The 18068-nt window shown below is 42.7% G+C and overlaps 1 protein-coding gene across 1 annotated transcript in view; it reads right to left on the bottom strand.

Annotated features, from left to right (window-relative positions):
* The window catches only part of EZH2 (enhancer of zeste 2 polycomb repressive complex 2 subunit), a 125836-nt gene that overhangs the window by 34772 nt on the left and 72996 nt on the right, over nt 1-18068 (bottom strand). The window contains exons 5-8 of the mRNA XM_068236334.1: nt 16926-17046; nt 9456-9602; nt 9268-9370; nt 1624-1787 (exon numbers count right to left, since the gene is read on the bottom strand). Of these exons, the coding sequence (XP_068092435.1) occupies nt 1624-1787; nt 9268-9370; nt 9456-9602; nt 16926-17046 (535 nt within the window). The remainder of the gene's footprint in view (nt 1-1623; nt 1788-9267; nt 9371-9455; nt 9603-16925; nt 17047-18068) is intronic.

Here is an 18068-nt window from a genome sequence, read left to right as displayed (position 1 = left end):
AGGTTTACAGTTGTGCCATACTTCTTCCATTACTGAATGATCGCTTGAACAGTGCTCCGTGGGATGTTAAAGGTTTTGGAAATCATTTTGTAGCCTAAGCCTGCTTTTAAATTTCTCAATAACTTTATCCCTGACCTGTCTGGTGTGTTCTTTGGACTTCATGGTGTTGCTGGATAGTGTAATGGTTAAGGGATCTGCCTCTGACATGGGAGACCGGGGTTCGAATCTCGGCTCTGCCTGTTCAGTAAGCCAGCACCTATTCAGCAGGAGACCTTAGGCAAGTCTCCCTAACACTGCTACTGCCTATAGAGCGCGTCCTAGTGGCTGCAGCTCTGGCGCTTTGAGTCCGCCAGGAGAAAAGCGCTATATAAGTGTTTGTCTTTGTCTTTTGCTCCCAATATTCTCTTAGACAACCTCTGAGGCTGTCACAGAGCAGCTGTACTTGTACTGACATTAGTACACACCAGGTACACTATTTAGTCATTAGCACTCATCAGGCAATGTCTGTGGGGAACTGACTGCACTCAGACCAAAGGGGGCTGAATAATTACGCACACCCCACTTTGCAGTTATTTATTTGTAAAAAAAAAAGTTTGGAATCATGTATGATTTTCATTCCACTTCTCACGTGTACACTACTTTGTATTGGTCTTTCACATGGAATTCCAATATATATCTATCTCTCTCTCTCTCTTTATATATATCTATCTATATCTGCAGCAGGATATGTGACACTGGACTTATTCATATAAACTGTGGAGAACCCCATTTCTCCACTAAATGAAGGTTACTATATCACTTGTAACACAGGCGATATAGGACTTGATTCCTCAAACTGCGCTGCTCTAGAAGCGAGAGTTAAAAAAACAACCTGCGCACGACACGTGCGGCCATGCTGCATAGCGTGCGTTCCTCAGTTATGCGTGTTGTTTACTAGGTTACACGCGCTACTCTAACTGCCACTGGTTGTATACTATAGAGACCGCGATACTTCACTAGGGCTCCGGCTACTACATTAACGCAGTAGCGGCTGCGCTAGTGAAGCATCACAATACTTCAGTGTGTGGCAGTTAAAAAAGTGCACATAACCAAGTAAATGTTGCGTGCGTAACACAGGCAAGTTGTTTTCTAACTCGCGAGGCTAGCTACCGAATAATTGAAGCACCTCTGACTACTTAATACTGGGAGCACATCTGGCTACCTAATACTGGGAGGCACCTCTGGCTAACTATGCATAGGAATCAGGGGAGAAGTGATAGCTGGGCCATCCAGCACAATTGAGGAGCGGTTTGGTGAGCGTTCCTGTGGGAATTTGTGGGCGGAGTCTAGGGCGCCAGAACTTTTGTGCCTATAGGCTTCCGTGATGTAAATCTGGGCCCGTTTATACATTAAAAACACTAGTAAATCCAACCAGCGCTACAGTAATTGCCAGTGGAAGCATATAAACGTGGTCATCAAGTAAATCTAGCAAGCATGAAAGTGGAAATCTTGGGAGTAATGATTCAACATTTCATAGAGGTTTTTTAGCATGTGGCAATACCATAGGATACACCATGACATAATACTGGCAGCAGCTAAAACACCAAAAGAATATTAATCCCATTAGTACTACAGTGTACTTACGATGCAAAAAGCAGTCGTATTTGAAACATCTCCTACAGAACAGGGTGTGGAATGAATGGAGACTCTGTTCTCTCTGCACAGATTTTGCATTTGGTCCATCAATGTTTGGTGTGCATTCTGGAGGCAGAGCCCCTGGTAGCTGCTGTTCCGTCAGTTCTTTATATCTGGAAAGAATAGAGATATAGCATGCCTGAAATAAGGATAGTCATTTTTAATCGAACCATTTAATACAGAAACCTTCATTCATGGTTTTAAAAAGCAAGCTCAATAACCACACACAACACATAAGACAATAAGGAAATTTGAAATCTGAGTTGTATGTGGTCCAGTGTTAGTCATGGAGAGAATCCAAAGACATAACAACTAAAGTTGTTTAGGTGATACCTTCATCCCTGGCACACACCATGCAATTTACAGTCAGATAGACAGGTCAAATAGATAATTTCAGACAGGTGCGATCTGATTCCCTATCATTTTTCTGCTTGATTTTGTATAGAAGTGATCGGAAAATCAAACAGAAAAACAATGGGAAATCAGATAGGACCTGACAGAAATTATCTATTAGACCCATCTATACAACGGGAAATTGCATGGTATGACTAACTTTACAAGTTAATGACTAACTGTACAAGATTTATTTGCAAGCTATGGAAACTTCTTCAGTTTCTTCTTTAGGTATGAACTGGATCAGAACCTTGCAAAAGTGAGTCTATGTTACATTACTTTTGTAAGGTTCTGGTCCAGTTCTGTATTATGCCTGAAGAAGAAAGTTTAACTTTTTAAAAGCGTGCAAAGAAATCTTATACAGTTAGTCATTAAGGGCAAACAACTTTTGTTGTGATGTCTTCGAATTCAAATCTGAGGTCCGAAACTCAAAACTACACCCCAAACTCTTCTTTGCTTTCCTAGGAATGATAACATAGTTCTAATTATCCTAGATTATCAAGAGACTATCATATATAGAACCAAAAAGAAGCGATCATCTGTATGGGCCATAATACAAACTCCACTAAGCACAAATGAAGCTTCATGAACAAAATCTTTATTGTAAACACTGAGACACAAAAAGATAAAAACATTTAAAAATTGGGTAACACCCACTAGGGGACTCTGATACAATAGTCAAATAACATAACAAATGACAATCAGTATAAAGACTCCAATAAGGCACTAGACAGAAATAACAAATCAATGATACATGCTATCATATATACTCTAAATAAAAATGATTTAAGTATAAACCAAACCCCCCACTTTCTAACAAAACATGTAGAAGTAGTTGACTCCTGATGTCAGGTCTGCCCCTTCACATGTACGGTGGTGCCCTCTGCCAGGGTCAGTGCAGAAAGCACAATGGGGCGATTTCTAGCGACTTACCTGCTCACCTAATCACCATCTTGTATAAGACTTTTTACAGGCTTCATGTCCCCTTTGGAACTTGCTTCTGCACTATGTCCATAATGATCTGAATTCTATCCCTTTTTTTTGTCTTTGAGGTAACAGGTCTACCTATGTGTGTACATGCTTGTTAGATGCTATTACACTTTGTATTATTTATACATTGAGCAATGACAGAGCCATAATGGCCAACATTCAGACAATAGAGGTGGGTTGTTAGTGATTCAACATGATGAATCACTAATGACGTAGTCAGCGGCAGAGCTGCGGAGGAGTCGGAAGAGATTATATAAAAGGTTCAACTTCACAGATAATAGTCATAATAAAGTACTTCTCTGTTGTAAGACTAAAGCCCAGTGGGCAGTTGCTTCACTAATGTGAGGAACAGCTGAGCCACTGTGTAACCTGACATTCATGCAGCATTTTAATCTAGACTTGAGTACAAAAAGTTTTTGTTTTATTTGAGTGGTATAATAGGCTTTAAAAAGTTAATATGCGTGTAAATACTATTAACTACAGTCAGCTGTAGGGCAAATTGCACAGTAATTTAAAACTCACTCACCTTATGAAATAAAATAAAATTTGATGTATTATTAAATTTGGGTTTGGTCAAGATGATGGGGGGCTACTATATTCTACACATACTGTACATTCCTCAGTTTCCTTGCAAAATTTAAGGGATCCTGAACGGAGTAAAATTATTTAAAATAAACACATGATGAACCTGCAAATTAATATTGCATACTTATCTGGCGTCCGTTCCTCTCAGAAGCTCACCATTTTCTTGTAATAACGATACCTTCCAGTTCTGACAAGATTTTGTCAGAACTGATCTATATCAGTTGCAGTCAGTTAAATATCAGTTGCTGTCAGTTATAACTGAAAGGACGACTGATGAGCAAGGATGTCCATGTTTCCCTTTGGCTCAAGAGGGCAATATTACAGTTTACCAGAGTGCTGACCAGGAAGCTGTTATGGAGTAATGGCCATTTTTAAAATGGAGGGCGGAGAATTCCATTGATCACAGTGGACAAACAGGACATGGAGAGGAGAAAGAGATTGAGGAGTAGACTACACGGGAGGAGAGTATGACGTGTGTATTTTTAATTTGACTCAATTTTCAGTTCAGGTTTTTTTTTAAGTTTAACTGTGTTTAAACCCCTCAGATGCACCCCAGGATTAAACCCATAGCAAACTAGGACCTGACAGGAGTTCAAAGGGACTGCCTACACTCTCCACCTTTCTCGTAGCTTTCTGTGCACCATGTGAATACTATTAAGTCAGATAAAGGAGTCCCCATGAAGCTTCCGTCAACCCTCCATCTCCCCTGTACTGCCCTATTTTAGCCAGTAGTTCTATGGTTTGTTCCCAAAAGCTGACACCATCTGCATAAATATTTACAATTGCTGATCTTCTGCAATGATGAAATACAATGTACAGTATCTTGCTTTATTTTAATCAACATGGAAAATAAAATAGTATATTAAAAATAGTGGCGTCTGAACCAGAAGAACCATAGACTGAGAAGCCTGAGTCAAAGGATTTATGTGCCTGGTCAATGGAGCCAGGGCACAGCCGCATCCACAATAGATTTCTGGATGATCTTTCCAAGAAAAATCTTAGCAGCTGAAAATATGAAGTGTATACATAGTCTAAGCAGTAAGGCACTTCAGAAGGTAATATGGCAATATAAAAAGCTGAAGTATACCATGCATGTAGGAGATTTTCAAGGAATCCTTGCTAATGTGCACTAGTCTTAACCACTTCCTGTAAAATGGACAATTATAAATGGCCTATTTGTAGGTTGAGCTGGGGAACAAAATACTGGGGGCATATTTAGTAACCTATAAGGGGCATAATATATGGGGGGTGCAAATGTGGCTACCTATACTGGGGAGGTGCATAATGGTGGGGGGCACACCTGGCTACCTAACCTAATATCTGTAATAATGTAATACTGGAGGAATGTCTGCTACCTATACTGGGGTGGGCAGAATGGGGGGGGGGGGGGCAGTTTGAAATCTCTAGCCCTGCAAGGAGAGCGTATAGGGATGCCACTAAGCTACCAGGGATATCGTTTTGATGGAGGCGGACCACGGGTCAAATGGGAAAATGTAATAATGGGGATGCAGTCAGAACTATTACAATAAAACATACAGTTTAACCACCCCCACGGTTTTAGACCACACCCATTTTCAATACTACTACTTCTACATAATAAAATTATTAATTAAACGAACCTCACTAACCTTTTCTCCCTAATTTTTACCATTAAAATACTTTTATAATTTCCTAGTTTCAATGTGAAAAGTACGAATTGAAGAAAAAACCCACCTTTATTTCAGAATCAAATATCACCATAAATTGTGACAGGAATTTAAAGAGGACCTTCAGCCTAAGCAAACATACTTTCATTAAGTTACATTAGTTATGTTAATTAAAATAGATAGGTAATATAATCTCTTACCCACCCTGTTTTACAAAGAACAGGGAAATGTTTGTGATTTCATGAGGTCAGCCATCTTTTTGGTTGAAAGGAGGTGACAGGGAGCATGAGACACAGTTCCAACTGTCATGTGTCCTGATCACCCCTCCCAGTTGCTAGGCAATGAGAACTTCATCATCAGAAATCCCATCAAGCTTTGCACAGTATCAGGGGGAAAATGCCAGGGCAGTTTTCTTTGATGGGGCGGAGCTTAGCTTCTGTGCAGCCAAAAATGAGGTTTGGATAAGAAAAATAAAGTTCTGATGCTGTGAAATGGTTAAAGAAACACCAAGCCTTTTCAGTGCTGCTGAGTAGATTATTAGTCTGGAGGTTCACTTTAAGTCTTGTGATTATAGCCAAGTAGGTTTTGTTGTTTTTAACTACAGTAGCACTTTTTATCTTTTAACTGCAACTTGTAAAAACAACTTATTTTTTCTTTCCATGCAAAATGTGTAAAAACAAAATAGTTCTTGGGACAAAATACTGCCCAATGAATATACACATACATACATATATAATCATTTAGGTGTCATAAGTAGGGATAAAGTTATTGCTGACTAAACAAGGACATAGCTAGAACATTAAAACTGTTCTGGTCTGTAAGTGGAAAACAAGGTCTAGATGCAAAGTGGTTAACAGGAGTAATCTGAAAAGCACACAATTACAGGAAGATCTAATCTAACAGTTTTGGGTGGATTTTGGCATCAAAATCAACGCACGCACGCACGCACGCACGCACGCACGCACGCACGCACACACACACACACACACACACACACACACACACACACACCTTATCCTACAAACCCTGGTACTCTTAAAGCACCGAAATCACATGGACTTATGATGAAAGATCTATCCTTCATAAATATGTGGGTGTATGTAAGCACTGCTACATGTACTGCACTCACCACTTGGTGAAAGGCACTTTCATGTAGCTTATTTATTAAAAGACAAAAATCATAGCCTGCTAATGGTGGCTTCAAAGCCACAATATCTGTACTTGAAAGTGCTTCAGCCAGAGCTGGAAATCAGAGTAAAACAGAAGAAGAAAAAATACAGCATAAATTATGCAGGAATAGGTTTAAAACTGCCATTCAAAATGGAAATATTCAGAGTAAAAAGGAAAATCATAAAAACCACAGCACAGTGAGAAATGGCACAGGAAATTCCCATGTAAAGCAGCAGAGTGCACATGACTAATAGACAGAGCACACTGCTAAATCTATGTGTAACTTGTGCACATGACTATGCCATCAATGAAACCTATCTTAACCTACAGCAATAAACCACAGGTTAAATTTTCCATAATCACAAAACATTTTAGAATGATTTAGATTGACTCATTGCTCCACACTTTAACTAGGGGCAGCTCCTATTTTTGTAGCTTAGAGACAGCAGCTACAATAGAGCTTGCTGGGTGCCATCCCTAATACAGAAAACGGACTCTTCCGAAACAAGTTTGTGCTTCAGAAGATGTACAGAGGAGGATACCATAGTAGTGGATGGGCACTCCATAAAAGTATAGTAGGGTGCTTTATGCTGAGGCATAGGCAATGCCTCCACTATAGATAAATCGTCCAATGTATCAACACACCAATCCTCAATCAAACACGCTCTTTATTGAGAGTGGACTGTACATGTTTGTAACCACACGCCTTGATAAAGGGGGACCCTGCGCATCCCCCGAAACAATTGTCAGATAAACTTATGTGGAAACATATGGCTCAATAAAGAGCGTGTTTGATTGAAGATTGGTGTGCCGATACATTGAACGATTTATTGATGTACAGAGGAGGGGACCCTTGGTTTACATTTGGTGGTCATGTTACAGAGTAAAGATGTTTTGGAGAGCCATTTGGTCATTTGACACATTTTTAGGCACTAGTTTAGGGGCCTAGCAGGAAACCTCATAGGGAAATTCTACTAACGTGATTGGGTGGACAGCACCCTCTCAATCTTTTAGGTTTCAGATAAGCTCTCAGATAAGCTGTAGTAAACTACGCTCACAATGCTTTCTGCTGTAGAAGGAGCTGTGATTGGAGAACTGTTCTCTAGTCTAGGTTTCCTGCTGGGTCCCATAAACTAGACTAGTGCCCATTAACGTGAACCTTAACTGTCAAAAATAAAGCGTTTCACTTACCTGGGGCTTCTACCAGCCCCCTGCAGCCGCCCTGTGCCCACGCCGGTTCTCAACGTTTCTCCGTTCCCCCTCCACCAGCTAGTTTCATTTTCGCCAACTGAGTTGGCAGGCCACTACACCTGCACAGACCTGGCAACGTGTATCCTTGTTCGCGTATCCTTGCTCGCAGTGGCCCACCTAATCAGTCTTGGCGAAAACGAAACTAGCTGGCGGTGGGGGAACGGAGGATTGTTGAGGACTGGCGTGGGCACAGGACAGCTGAAGGGGGCTGGTAGAAGCCCCAGGTAAGGGGAACTCACTATTTGTGACAGTTAAGGTTCCCTTTAATGAGCAGCAGTAAGACCATACACCATTTGATCCAACACACAGCTAATAGCAGTGTATGGACAGCCAACAGGTCTCTCTCTGATAAGATGGAGATCTGTCGCTTGGTCGATCTGACAAAACATTGCTAGACGTATAGATGTATACCTTTACCCTGGTGCAAAAATTAAGTTGCAGCTTTTTTCCCCTTTTGTTATTCCTGACTACCCCCTAGGAGTCCAGTGTCTCCAAATAACTGTTTTATTATGAAATCCCCCTGCGTGTGGTAAGTTACAACTGTCAGATGTTTCCTGTCTTTGCCTTAAAAATGTATATAGAATTTAAAATACATTTCTCTCTACAAGTTACAAAAAGAACTAACATATCTTAAGAAACAAAACGTTACATTCACACCAGTGTTTCAGCCACCAGCAACAGGACGCCATATCATCGTTGCTGAGCATGGTCTCCCGACGTTAATGAGATGGTAGTGCAGAGTCCGTTTTCCACAGTCATTTTCCATAATGAAATTCCTCAGGACACCCATGAGATGGCCAAAAGATGCTCCAAGCGATGCCCACCAACCAATGGTGAGAATGTCACCACTGAACCTCCCTGCCTGCATTTTCTACAGTGTTTGCCTGTCCTTCACCTGACAACAGTAATGACAGGAAAACACTAGCATCTTATGTCAGTGTGAATCTAGCCAAAGCTTTAACTGGTATGATTAAACTAGCTTGTGTGTAGGAAGGATTCTATTGCTGATAGAGACATTTTCTAGAAACATCCTCTCTAGAACCCCTAAATAATGAATTCTCTGTAAAATCGATAAGTGTGTGACTACGTTCAAATGGGGCAGTTTCTGAGTGAAACTCATATTGTGGCAGGACAGCAGCAGGGACAGGGAAGGTGTAATATGTACAAAATAAAAGAGTGTTCAACACATGAGAAACTTATTTAGACAGCACAACCTGGAGAAGCCAATCAGCAGAATACATTCATTGAAATACCACAGTTCCAAACAGTTACAGGCATCTAAAAAAAAAAATATCATTTTGAAGGTCCAGAGTTTGAATAATAAAATTACTACAATTCTGTAATCAGGTTACAAGTTGGATGCTTTATTTACTTGTATATAGTTCTATGTAATGTGTGTCTATCAGTTCCAAGACTGGTGAACCATTTGTCAGCTACTGCAACATCTTCATTATATCTGCATCAGTCATACTTCTGACTTACAGTCCAAAACAACAATGAACTAAAACTAATAACTTGTAGCCATTCAAAAGTAAACTGAAAATAACGTAAGTCTTACTTCTCCTTCAGCTCCTCTGTCGTTCCCTTGTCAGGAAACATTGAAGATATTGCTTCAAATATTTTATCCGAGGGGAATTTGCGAGGCAGTCGGGTCACCTTGTCTGGGAAGGAGAATGACAATGAAACGTTATTGCACACATGTGAGGATTGCTGAAACAGAAGTTAAACAAAGCTATGTCTACTTACCATCCAAGCTGTCATCGTGATCTTTATCCTTGTCGTCCCCATCGTCGTCCTGATTGTCATCACCGTCGTCATCATCTTCATAATCACTGTACTGGCTTAGCGCATTAACCAGCTCCACAAATATCTCATCATTAATGAAGCCACACTCTGGAATGCAAAAAAGTAAAAACTCAAACCACTGGTTGCAATATGTAATTTCAAAAACATCACTTCAAAGTAAATTACCACTAATAGATATACAAAGAAAATAACCTTACTGCAACACTCATGCTTGTAGAACTTTCCATCCACAAGCAGGCATGATGTCTACAGGGCATCTATTGGAGAAAAATCCATCAATTTGGCCTGAAATTTTAGTGAAATTCAAAAAGTCCTCAGCGGTTGAGGTGTAAATATGTGTGGAGTAATTGCCTGCCCAAACTACATACTTTTTTTCTGGATGTACTGCTATAAAGATGTGTGGAGACACTGCCTGCCTGCACTACATGCACTTTTTCTGGATGTACAGCTATAAATGTGTGGAGACACTGCCTGGCTGCACTACATGCACTTTTTCTGGATGTGCTGCTATAAATGTGTGGAGACACTGCCTGGCTGCACTACATGCACTTTTTCTGGATGTACTGCTATAAATGTGTGGAGACACTGCCTGGCTGCACTACATGCACTTTTTCTGGATGTGCTGCTATAAATGTGTGGAGACACTGCCTGGCTGCACTACATGCACTTTTTCTGGATGTACTGCTACAAATGTGTGGAGACACTGCCTGGCTGCACTACATGCACTTTTTCTGGATGTGCTGCTATAAATGTGTGGAGGCACTGCCTGGCTGCACTACATGCACTTTTTCTGGATGTGCTGCTATAAATGTGTGGAGACACTGCCTGGCTGCACTACATGCACTTTTTCTGGATGTACTGCTATAAAATGTATTTATTTACACATATTACGCAACTCTGTACAGAGTATATTGTCTTGTCACTAACTGTCACTCAAAGGGTCTCACAATCTAGTCCCTACCATAGTCGTATGTCTATGCAAGTATCGTGTAGTGCATGTTTCATAGTCTAGGGCCAATTTAGATTACAGAGGGAGCCAGAGCCAGCGGAGGACACATACAGATAAAGTATACTGCACTGGGCACGTTTTACAATACGAGGAACAGCGCTGGGGGTTTTGTTATGTTTGTTGCTTGCCCTGATATAGCTCGCCGTTACCGTCACGCGCCTGATTAGCCACAATGACCCGACATTTTGCAGCAAGTCCAATGAATACATGCGACCAATTTTGACCTGCAATTGGTTGGCACTGATTGATCAGCCACCAAATCAATATATGTATGTACTTTAAGCCAAACGGCAGCTACGTTTATCTTTTCCAGGCTTGATTCAGTTTTCCTGACGCCTCAGACAGAGATCAGCTCAACAAATCAACTCAGCCAATTGCTGGCTGAGAGTATTGTCCTCCTAGTCACCATTCCCAATCACAAGCAATTCTGTCAGGAAACAAAAGACTAATCTGTGTATAGAGCATTGAATCTGGTATTCAGCTCAAGAGATATCTAGAGCAGGGGTGCCCACACTTTTTCGGCTCGCAAGCTACTTTTAAATTTGCCGAGGCCAGGAGATCTACCAACGTCTCAAATGCTAAGCACGCCCCCCCCCCGCGTAGGTTAGCCAGGTACATGTGCCTGCAGCATAGGTTGTGTGCCCTCAGTGTAGGTTAGCCAGGTATATGGGCCCTCAGTGTAGGTTAGCCAGGTATATGGGCCCTCAGTGTAGGTTAGCCAGGTATATGGGCCCTCAGTGTAGGTTTGCCAGGTATATGGGCCCTCAGTGTAGGTTTGCCAGGTATATGGGCCCTCAGTGTAGGTTTGCCAGGTATATGGGCCCTCAGTGTAGGTTAGCCAGGTATAGGGGCCCTCAGTGTAGGTTAGCCAGGTATAGGGGCCCCCAGTGTAGGTTAGCCAGGTATAGGGGCCCCCAGTGTAGGTTAGCCAGGTATAGGGGCCCCCAGTGTAGGTTAGCCAGGTATAGGGCCCCCCAGTGTAGGTTAGCCAGGTATAGGGCCCCCCAGTGTAGGTTAGCCAGGTATAGGGCCCCCCAGTGTAGGTTAGCCAGGTATAGGGCCCCCCAGTGTAGGTTAGCCAGGTATAGGGCCCCCCAGTGTAGGTTAGCCAGGTATAGGGCCCCCCAGTGTAGGTTAGCCAGGTATAGGGCCCCCCAGTGTAGGTTAGCCAGGTATAGGGCCCCCCAGTGTAGGTTAGCCAGGTATAGGGCCCCCCAGTGTAGGTTAGCCAGGTATAGGGCCCCCCAGTGTAGGTTAGCCAGGTATAGGGCCCCCCAGTGTAGGTTAGCCAGGTATAGGGCCCCCCAGTGTAGGTTAGCCAGGTATAGGGCCCCCCAGTGTAGGTTAGCCAGGTATAGGGCCCCCCAGTGTAGGTTAGCCAGGTATAGGGCCCCCCAGTGTAGGTTAGCCAGGTATAGGGCCCCCTAGTGTAATTTAGCCAGGTATAGGGCCCCCCAGTGTAGGTTAGCCAGGTATAGGGCCCCCCAGTGTAGGTTAGCCAGGTATAGGGCCCCCCAGTGTAGGTTAGCCAGGTATAGGGCCCCCCAGTGTAGGTTAGCCAGGTATAGGGCCCCCCAGTGTAGGTTAGCCAGGTATATGTACTTGCAGGCAGAGGAGAAGAGGCGGCGAGGAGAGACTCTGGCAGGCCAATGGGATGTAGGAGAGAAGCGGAGGCGAAGAGAGAGGCGGCGCGGCCGCTACGTCATGGCTGGGGGCGGCGCCGGGGAACGTTACACACGCACATTACACAGGCTGCCCGCCGCCGCCCCCAGCCATGACGCAGCGGACGCGCCGCCTCTCTCCTCCCTCTCTCCTCGCCTGCATGCATCCTTATTGGCCAGCGGGCAGCAGCTAAACACGAGCTGCTGGCCGCAACAAACATTAAAGTGACTCTGTAACAAAAATTACAACGTTTTTTCTACCATCCTACAAGTTCCTAAACCTATTCTAATGTGTTCTGGCTTACTGCAGCTCTTTCTACTATAACCATCTCTGTAATAAATCAATGTATCTTTCCCCTGTCAGACTTGTCGGCCTGTGTCTGGAAGGCTGCCAAGTTCTTCAGTGTTGAACTGTTCCTCTATGCACACTCCAGTGTGTGTTTTATTTACATAAGCCAGCAGCTTCTCTGCTATCTTATCAGTGATAGAAGAGAGCTGGATAAAAATCCTCCTCTGGAGGCTGTGAAAGGAGCTGGTCTGTCACATACTGAGGAATTGAGGACATAGGCAGAGCTGTCTGCAGGAAGCCTGTAATGTTCAGTGCATGAGATAAGCTGGGGACAGAAGGTAAACACACACAAGTGATCTCTTGAGATTCAGAAGTAAGGCTGTATACAGCCTGCTTGTGTATGGATGTATTTTCTATGTGTGGACATGCTGTACATCAACCTACTTCCTGTTTTGGTGGCCATTTTGTTTGTTTATAAACAAACTTTTTAAAACTGTTTTTGACTACTTTTAATGCGGCGGGGAGCGGTAAAATTGTGACAGAGGGTAATAGGAGATGTCCCCTAACACACTGGTATGTTTACTTTTGTGCGATTTTAACAATACAGATTCTCTTTAACGAGACGCGGCCAAGAGGCCGCGATCTACCAAGGAGGCGGTCGCGATCTACCGGTAGATCGCGATCGACCTATTGGGCAGCCCTGATCTAGAGGGCGTTTGTTTGAAAGATCCAAAGATAATATAGTCACCTTTTATATGGCCATACACGTTTAGATTACCACCCAATGTGGCCACTTATCAATACCTCTCTGATCAGAGTGGGATTGAATCCCCCCCATACACTGCAGCATTGCACTGTTCAATACACTATGGGTCGTCGATCTATCGCCGTGTCACATCAATTCAAATGTACCTCCTGGTCAGTTCATAACTCTGATCAATATTTGTTGTAAATCAATCTAAATTACAATCAATGGATTTCGTTGTTTCACAGATAACCAGCAAATTCAATCAGCAGGATTGAATCTGCCAGTAAAATCGGTGTGTATGGCCAGCTTTAGGAACAATATAAAGCTGGGGTGTGTTCCTAGAACAAAATCATTGTTTATACAGCTGGAGCTATAGCTTACCTTTTGCAAGCAAGTTAAAAATTATGTTATGATCTGCAATCTTTGCAGGGACAGAAAATGCTGTTTTTAGCATTCAGATGATAAGCATTTATTTCCCTCTAAAAAAACAAAACATTTACACCACAGAACGTTTAAAAACAGAAAGCGTAGGTCAGCCAGATATAGGAGCTGGCATCTTTCCTGTTCCCATGATAATCCGTGATTGGGACACACATGTATTTTACAAACTCACAAACTGAGGAATTTCAACATTTTCAAAAATTGCCTGCGTTCCCCATCAGCTCAGCCTGACCCATAATCATTATATAAAGAAGTCTGCCTCCCTGCCAAGTTATTTGCCTTGAAAACTCCCATGTCCACTAACAGCTGGGAAGCAGCAATTATCAGCCAGCTAGACAAAAGGCTTCAATCAAGGACACAAACTTTCACTCTATCTTTGCCAGGGAAGGCTGCAATAGACGGCAGCACTGGGCCATTAATTCAGTGTGCCAGTGCTGTGCTCAGCACATGAATGCACATTATAGCGGACAACTTGCACACAGTGTATTACCATAGCCAGCAGCATTTTTTATTCCACACATGCCATGCACACCAAATATACTATTCACATAAACTAAAAGTAAAAAGAATAAGAAAAGTCATATACATTTTCTATACATTTAGAATGGCTGTTAAAATCACAGCATTCCTTCTAACTACTGAGGTCAATTTGAGACATAACCAAAATGCTCTTCATTACTGTGTTAAAATGCTCCTAGACCTCAACGAGCTTGTTTGGAGTAGAATTCCAGTCGGAAGACAAACACATCCATGTGAGGAAAATAGGCAGATTCCCCACTCCCATGGCACACTCAATGCTGACAGGTTCCCAATGTTTTCATGCAAATGTCTCACAGATGCAGCCTCTCCATCACTTCAAGGCTAAATCTATAAGCTTCTTCCAGCCACAGCTAATTTGCTAGGTATTAGACTAAAGGTGCATACACACATCAGACTATAGTCTTTGGAAAATGAAAGATCACAGACCAATCTTACCACCCTTCATGTAGTACGAGAGCCATACTCTGCACAGTCTTTTCTATGGAGCTGAACTCCACATCAGAAAAAAAATCTTTGCGGGGCGTGGCTAGCGCGCTAAGAAGATGGCTGCTTCTTAGCTTCGCTCAGCGTGACCGACTGCTCTTGCTAATCCTCCTAGCTTCCCTAGCGACCTTTTTGGCTCCCCTTCCTCACCTAAAGCACCGAGAGACTCTTGTGCCCCGATGAGCCGAACTTCGAAGTCCAACAGGAAGGGTTCTCCCATCCCTCCGACCCCTTCAGCTAAGCATCGCCGCGGCCAGTCAAGCATGGCGTCTTCGGCCTCATCCCATTCCGATGCAACAGTAGCATCCCGCCGATCTATGCGCTCCAGAGACTCGGAGCGCCACTCCCCAGATGCAGCCCTTGACTGGACCCCAAAAGACACGCTAATGCTGGATCGTTTTAAAGCTCTGCTACATAAGGAACTAGACGCAGCCGTTGCCAAACTCACAGGGCAACTTAAGCGGGAGATCAGAGACCTCACTTCCCGCACCTGCGACATCGAAGATAAGCTGGACAAGAACACCACGATTGTTAATGCCCATGAGAAAGAACTCACAGAGATGAGAGCAGAAAAAAATCTTTGCAAGATGCTGCACACACAGATGCTGTACAGACACAAAAGATCAGTATCTGAAGATGAATGTCAGTTAAATCATGTGTGTATGATGATCTGCAGATCTCATAGACTATCATTGCAATTTGCAGGAATGGATTTTTGGCAGGAACAGACCTTTTGCAGATAATGATCTTTTGTGTTTGTACAGCATCTGTGTGTGCAGCATCTTGCAAAGATTTTTTTCTGATGTGGAGTTCAGCTCCATAGAAGAGACTGTGTAGAGTATGGCTCTCATACTACATGAAGGGTGATAAGAATGGTCTGTGATCTTTAATTTTCCAAAGACTATAGTCTGATGTGTGTATGAGCCTTAAGCCCGACTGTAGCCACAAATATCCACCATTAATTAACAATGGGTCTAAGAACAGCAGAACCTATCAATGGCTTTGTATGCTGGCATTATCCCCCTTGGCGTTTGATTCTTTCTGGATTTTAGGGTCTAAAAGCGGTGTACTATTTTTGCACCCTTTCAGGCCCTAAAACCTGGAAAAAAATCATGCTGCCGGGGAGATCTGCAGCAGTTCTACAATCACTCACCTCCCTGGCTCCACGCTGCAACTCTAAAGTAAAATTGCGATCTCACCAGCAGGAAGCAGAGCCCCAGAGGAGAGGAAGAAAAATGGCGGCCGACCTCAGTATCCCCGGTAGGTATGTAAAACCGCCTGCTGCACGCTATACTCTGCACACAGCCTCCGGAGGCTACCCCGAGGAGAGGTAGGGAATACCGCTCTTAGAGCCCTTTTCCACTAGCAATCACAAACACCATTTTTCATTTATTTTGTTATGCGATTGCGATTTTCATTGCATTATCCCTCTGAAAACCACTCCAGAAAGCGATTGCAAGTTACAAATCGAATCACTATAGGGGAAAATACTTCTCATGATTTCTATGATAAAGTAGGAACCCTAGCGATTTAAAAATCACTAGCGATGTGCGATTTTGCGATTCAGCTGTGTATTGGAAAAGGGCCCTTAGGGATTACTGCCCAGGAGGTTAAAATGACCTGTCAGCAATGTGAGTAGCACAGGAGTTTAGGTATCTCTTACTTGAAGAATTTATTTTCGATTGGAATACTAAGTTGAGAAATATTATCCATTCACAAAGCAGAACATGGTGATCAAATTATTAACTGATAAGATCACTGTATGTTCTTCTGATCGTGGTAAGAGAACAATAAGAGAAGTGCCGGACACCCTTTTAAGTTATGCTTCTTTGCTCACTTTAACCACTTCAGGACCACAGGCTTAAGGTGGACACACACCATGCAATCTTTTTTACAAGTTGGTGCTCTGCAGATTTAATGGCTCGCTGCAGAGCCACACAACTGAGCACACAAATGAATCCCCCCCCCCCTTTTCTGCCCACCAGCAGAGCTTTCTGTTGGTAGGCTCTGATCGCTGCTTGATCCTTTTTTCTATTATTTTGTTATTAAATTTGTAATAAAAATAAGCATTTTAATTAAATTAATTAAAGCACACCTGAAGTGAAAGGGATATAGATGCTGACATTTATTTCCTTTCAAAAAATGCAAATTACTTGGTTGCGCTACAGATCATCTGTCTCTAATACTTTGCGCAATAGACCCTGGACAAGCATGTAATGACTGAACAGTAACATTATACCTCTGTCCCCATGGACTTTTCCGTCATAGTTTTTGATCAGTTCTTCTATAAAAGTTCCATCTTGGTCCAGTACCTCATCTCCCATGTAAGGAATGTTATGTAGTACAGTCTCATCCTCCACCTATTATAAAAACAAACACAAACAGAAATATCGTAAGGCTATTAAATCTTTTATGTGTCAAAGGTTATCAGGTTCTGCTAATGCTACGTACTACTGGAATATGCAAAAGAAACTACACAGAACATAAAATATACAGAAAGAGACTCCAAATAAGGAGTGTAAAAACAACAACAATATTTTAGGAAACCCGAGTATGCAATGTATAGGTTGCCAATACTAACCCAATCTAAAAATGTTATAAAAATTCAACTTATGGTAGCACATACCATTTCCCCCAATTTTCAACACCAATACTTCAGAAAGTTAGAATGTGCCATGTTGGCAGGGGCCATTATTTTTCTATCCCCATGGGTCGGGAGTGGCAGTAGACCAATGGCCCATAGTGTTGCACTGCCACGAGCAGTGCAACGCTGCGGTTCAATAGATTTTGAATAGAATACATCCTGAAATCTATTACAAATCTATGTCTAGTGTGAGAAAGGATCGAATCCCTCTCCGAGAGGGATGGTTCCTTTGGTCACATCTGGTTCCCATCTATAAGTGTATGGGCACCTTAAGAGAGAGAGTAACAAGCTTGACAAAGCTAATAATTGGCCATAATTATCCCCATTTGAGGAATAAGACTTCTCCATGGACAAGTTGCCATTATGAGTGGCAAAGAGTGTTAATTAAGATTATGTTGCGATCTAAGATCTGGGACATTAGGAATCAGTTGCCTGTGTATCCCTCTTGCAATATTTCAGAGTATAAAAACCACAATCTCCCTTGTGTGGAAGAGATCCAAGTCAACAGTTGGATGAGCATTTCTGGAGAGCCCAACAAAGGGATGTGCCTGTTTCCTCAATCCACAAATATTATGTGGCTGTGCAGTTTGAGAATGGTGATTTCGGCGTGCGCGCACAGCCATGTAGCACCTGCTTTGAGCACTGCCATAGACGTAACGTTATTATGGCTATAGCGGCGCAGGAGGATTTCTATGTAATTCGGGTGCAGGCAATAGTTGGACCCGGAATTACGCGTCC

Source organism: Hyperolius riggenbachi, chromosome 5 (genome assembly GCF_040937935.1).
Source record: "Hyperolius riggenbachi isolate aHypRig1 chromosome 5, aHypRig1.pri, whole genome shotgun sequence".
Lineage (NCBI taxonomy): Eukaryota > Metazoa > Chordata > Amphibia > Anura > Hyperoliidae > Hyperolius > Hyperolius riggenbachi.
The sequence above is the reverse complement of the archived record's forward strand: the minus strand, read 5'-3'. Positions and strand labels throughout refer to the sequence as shown.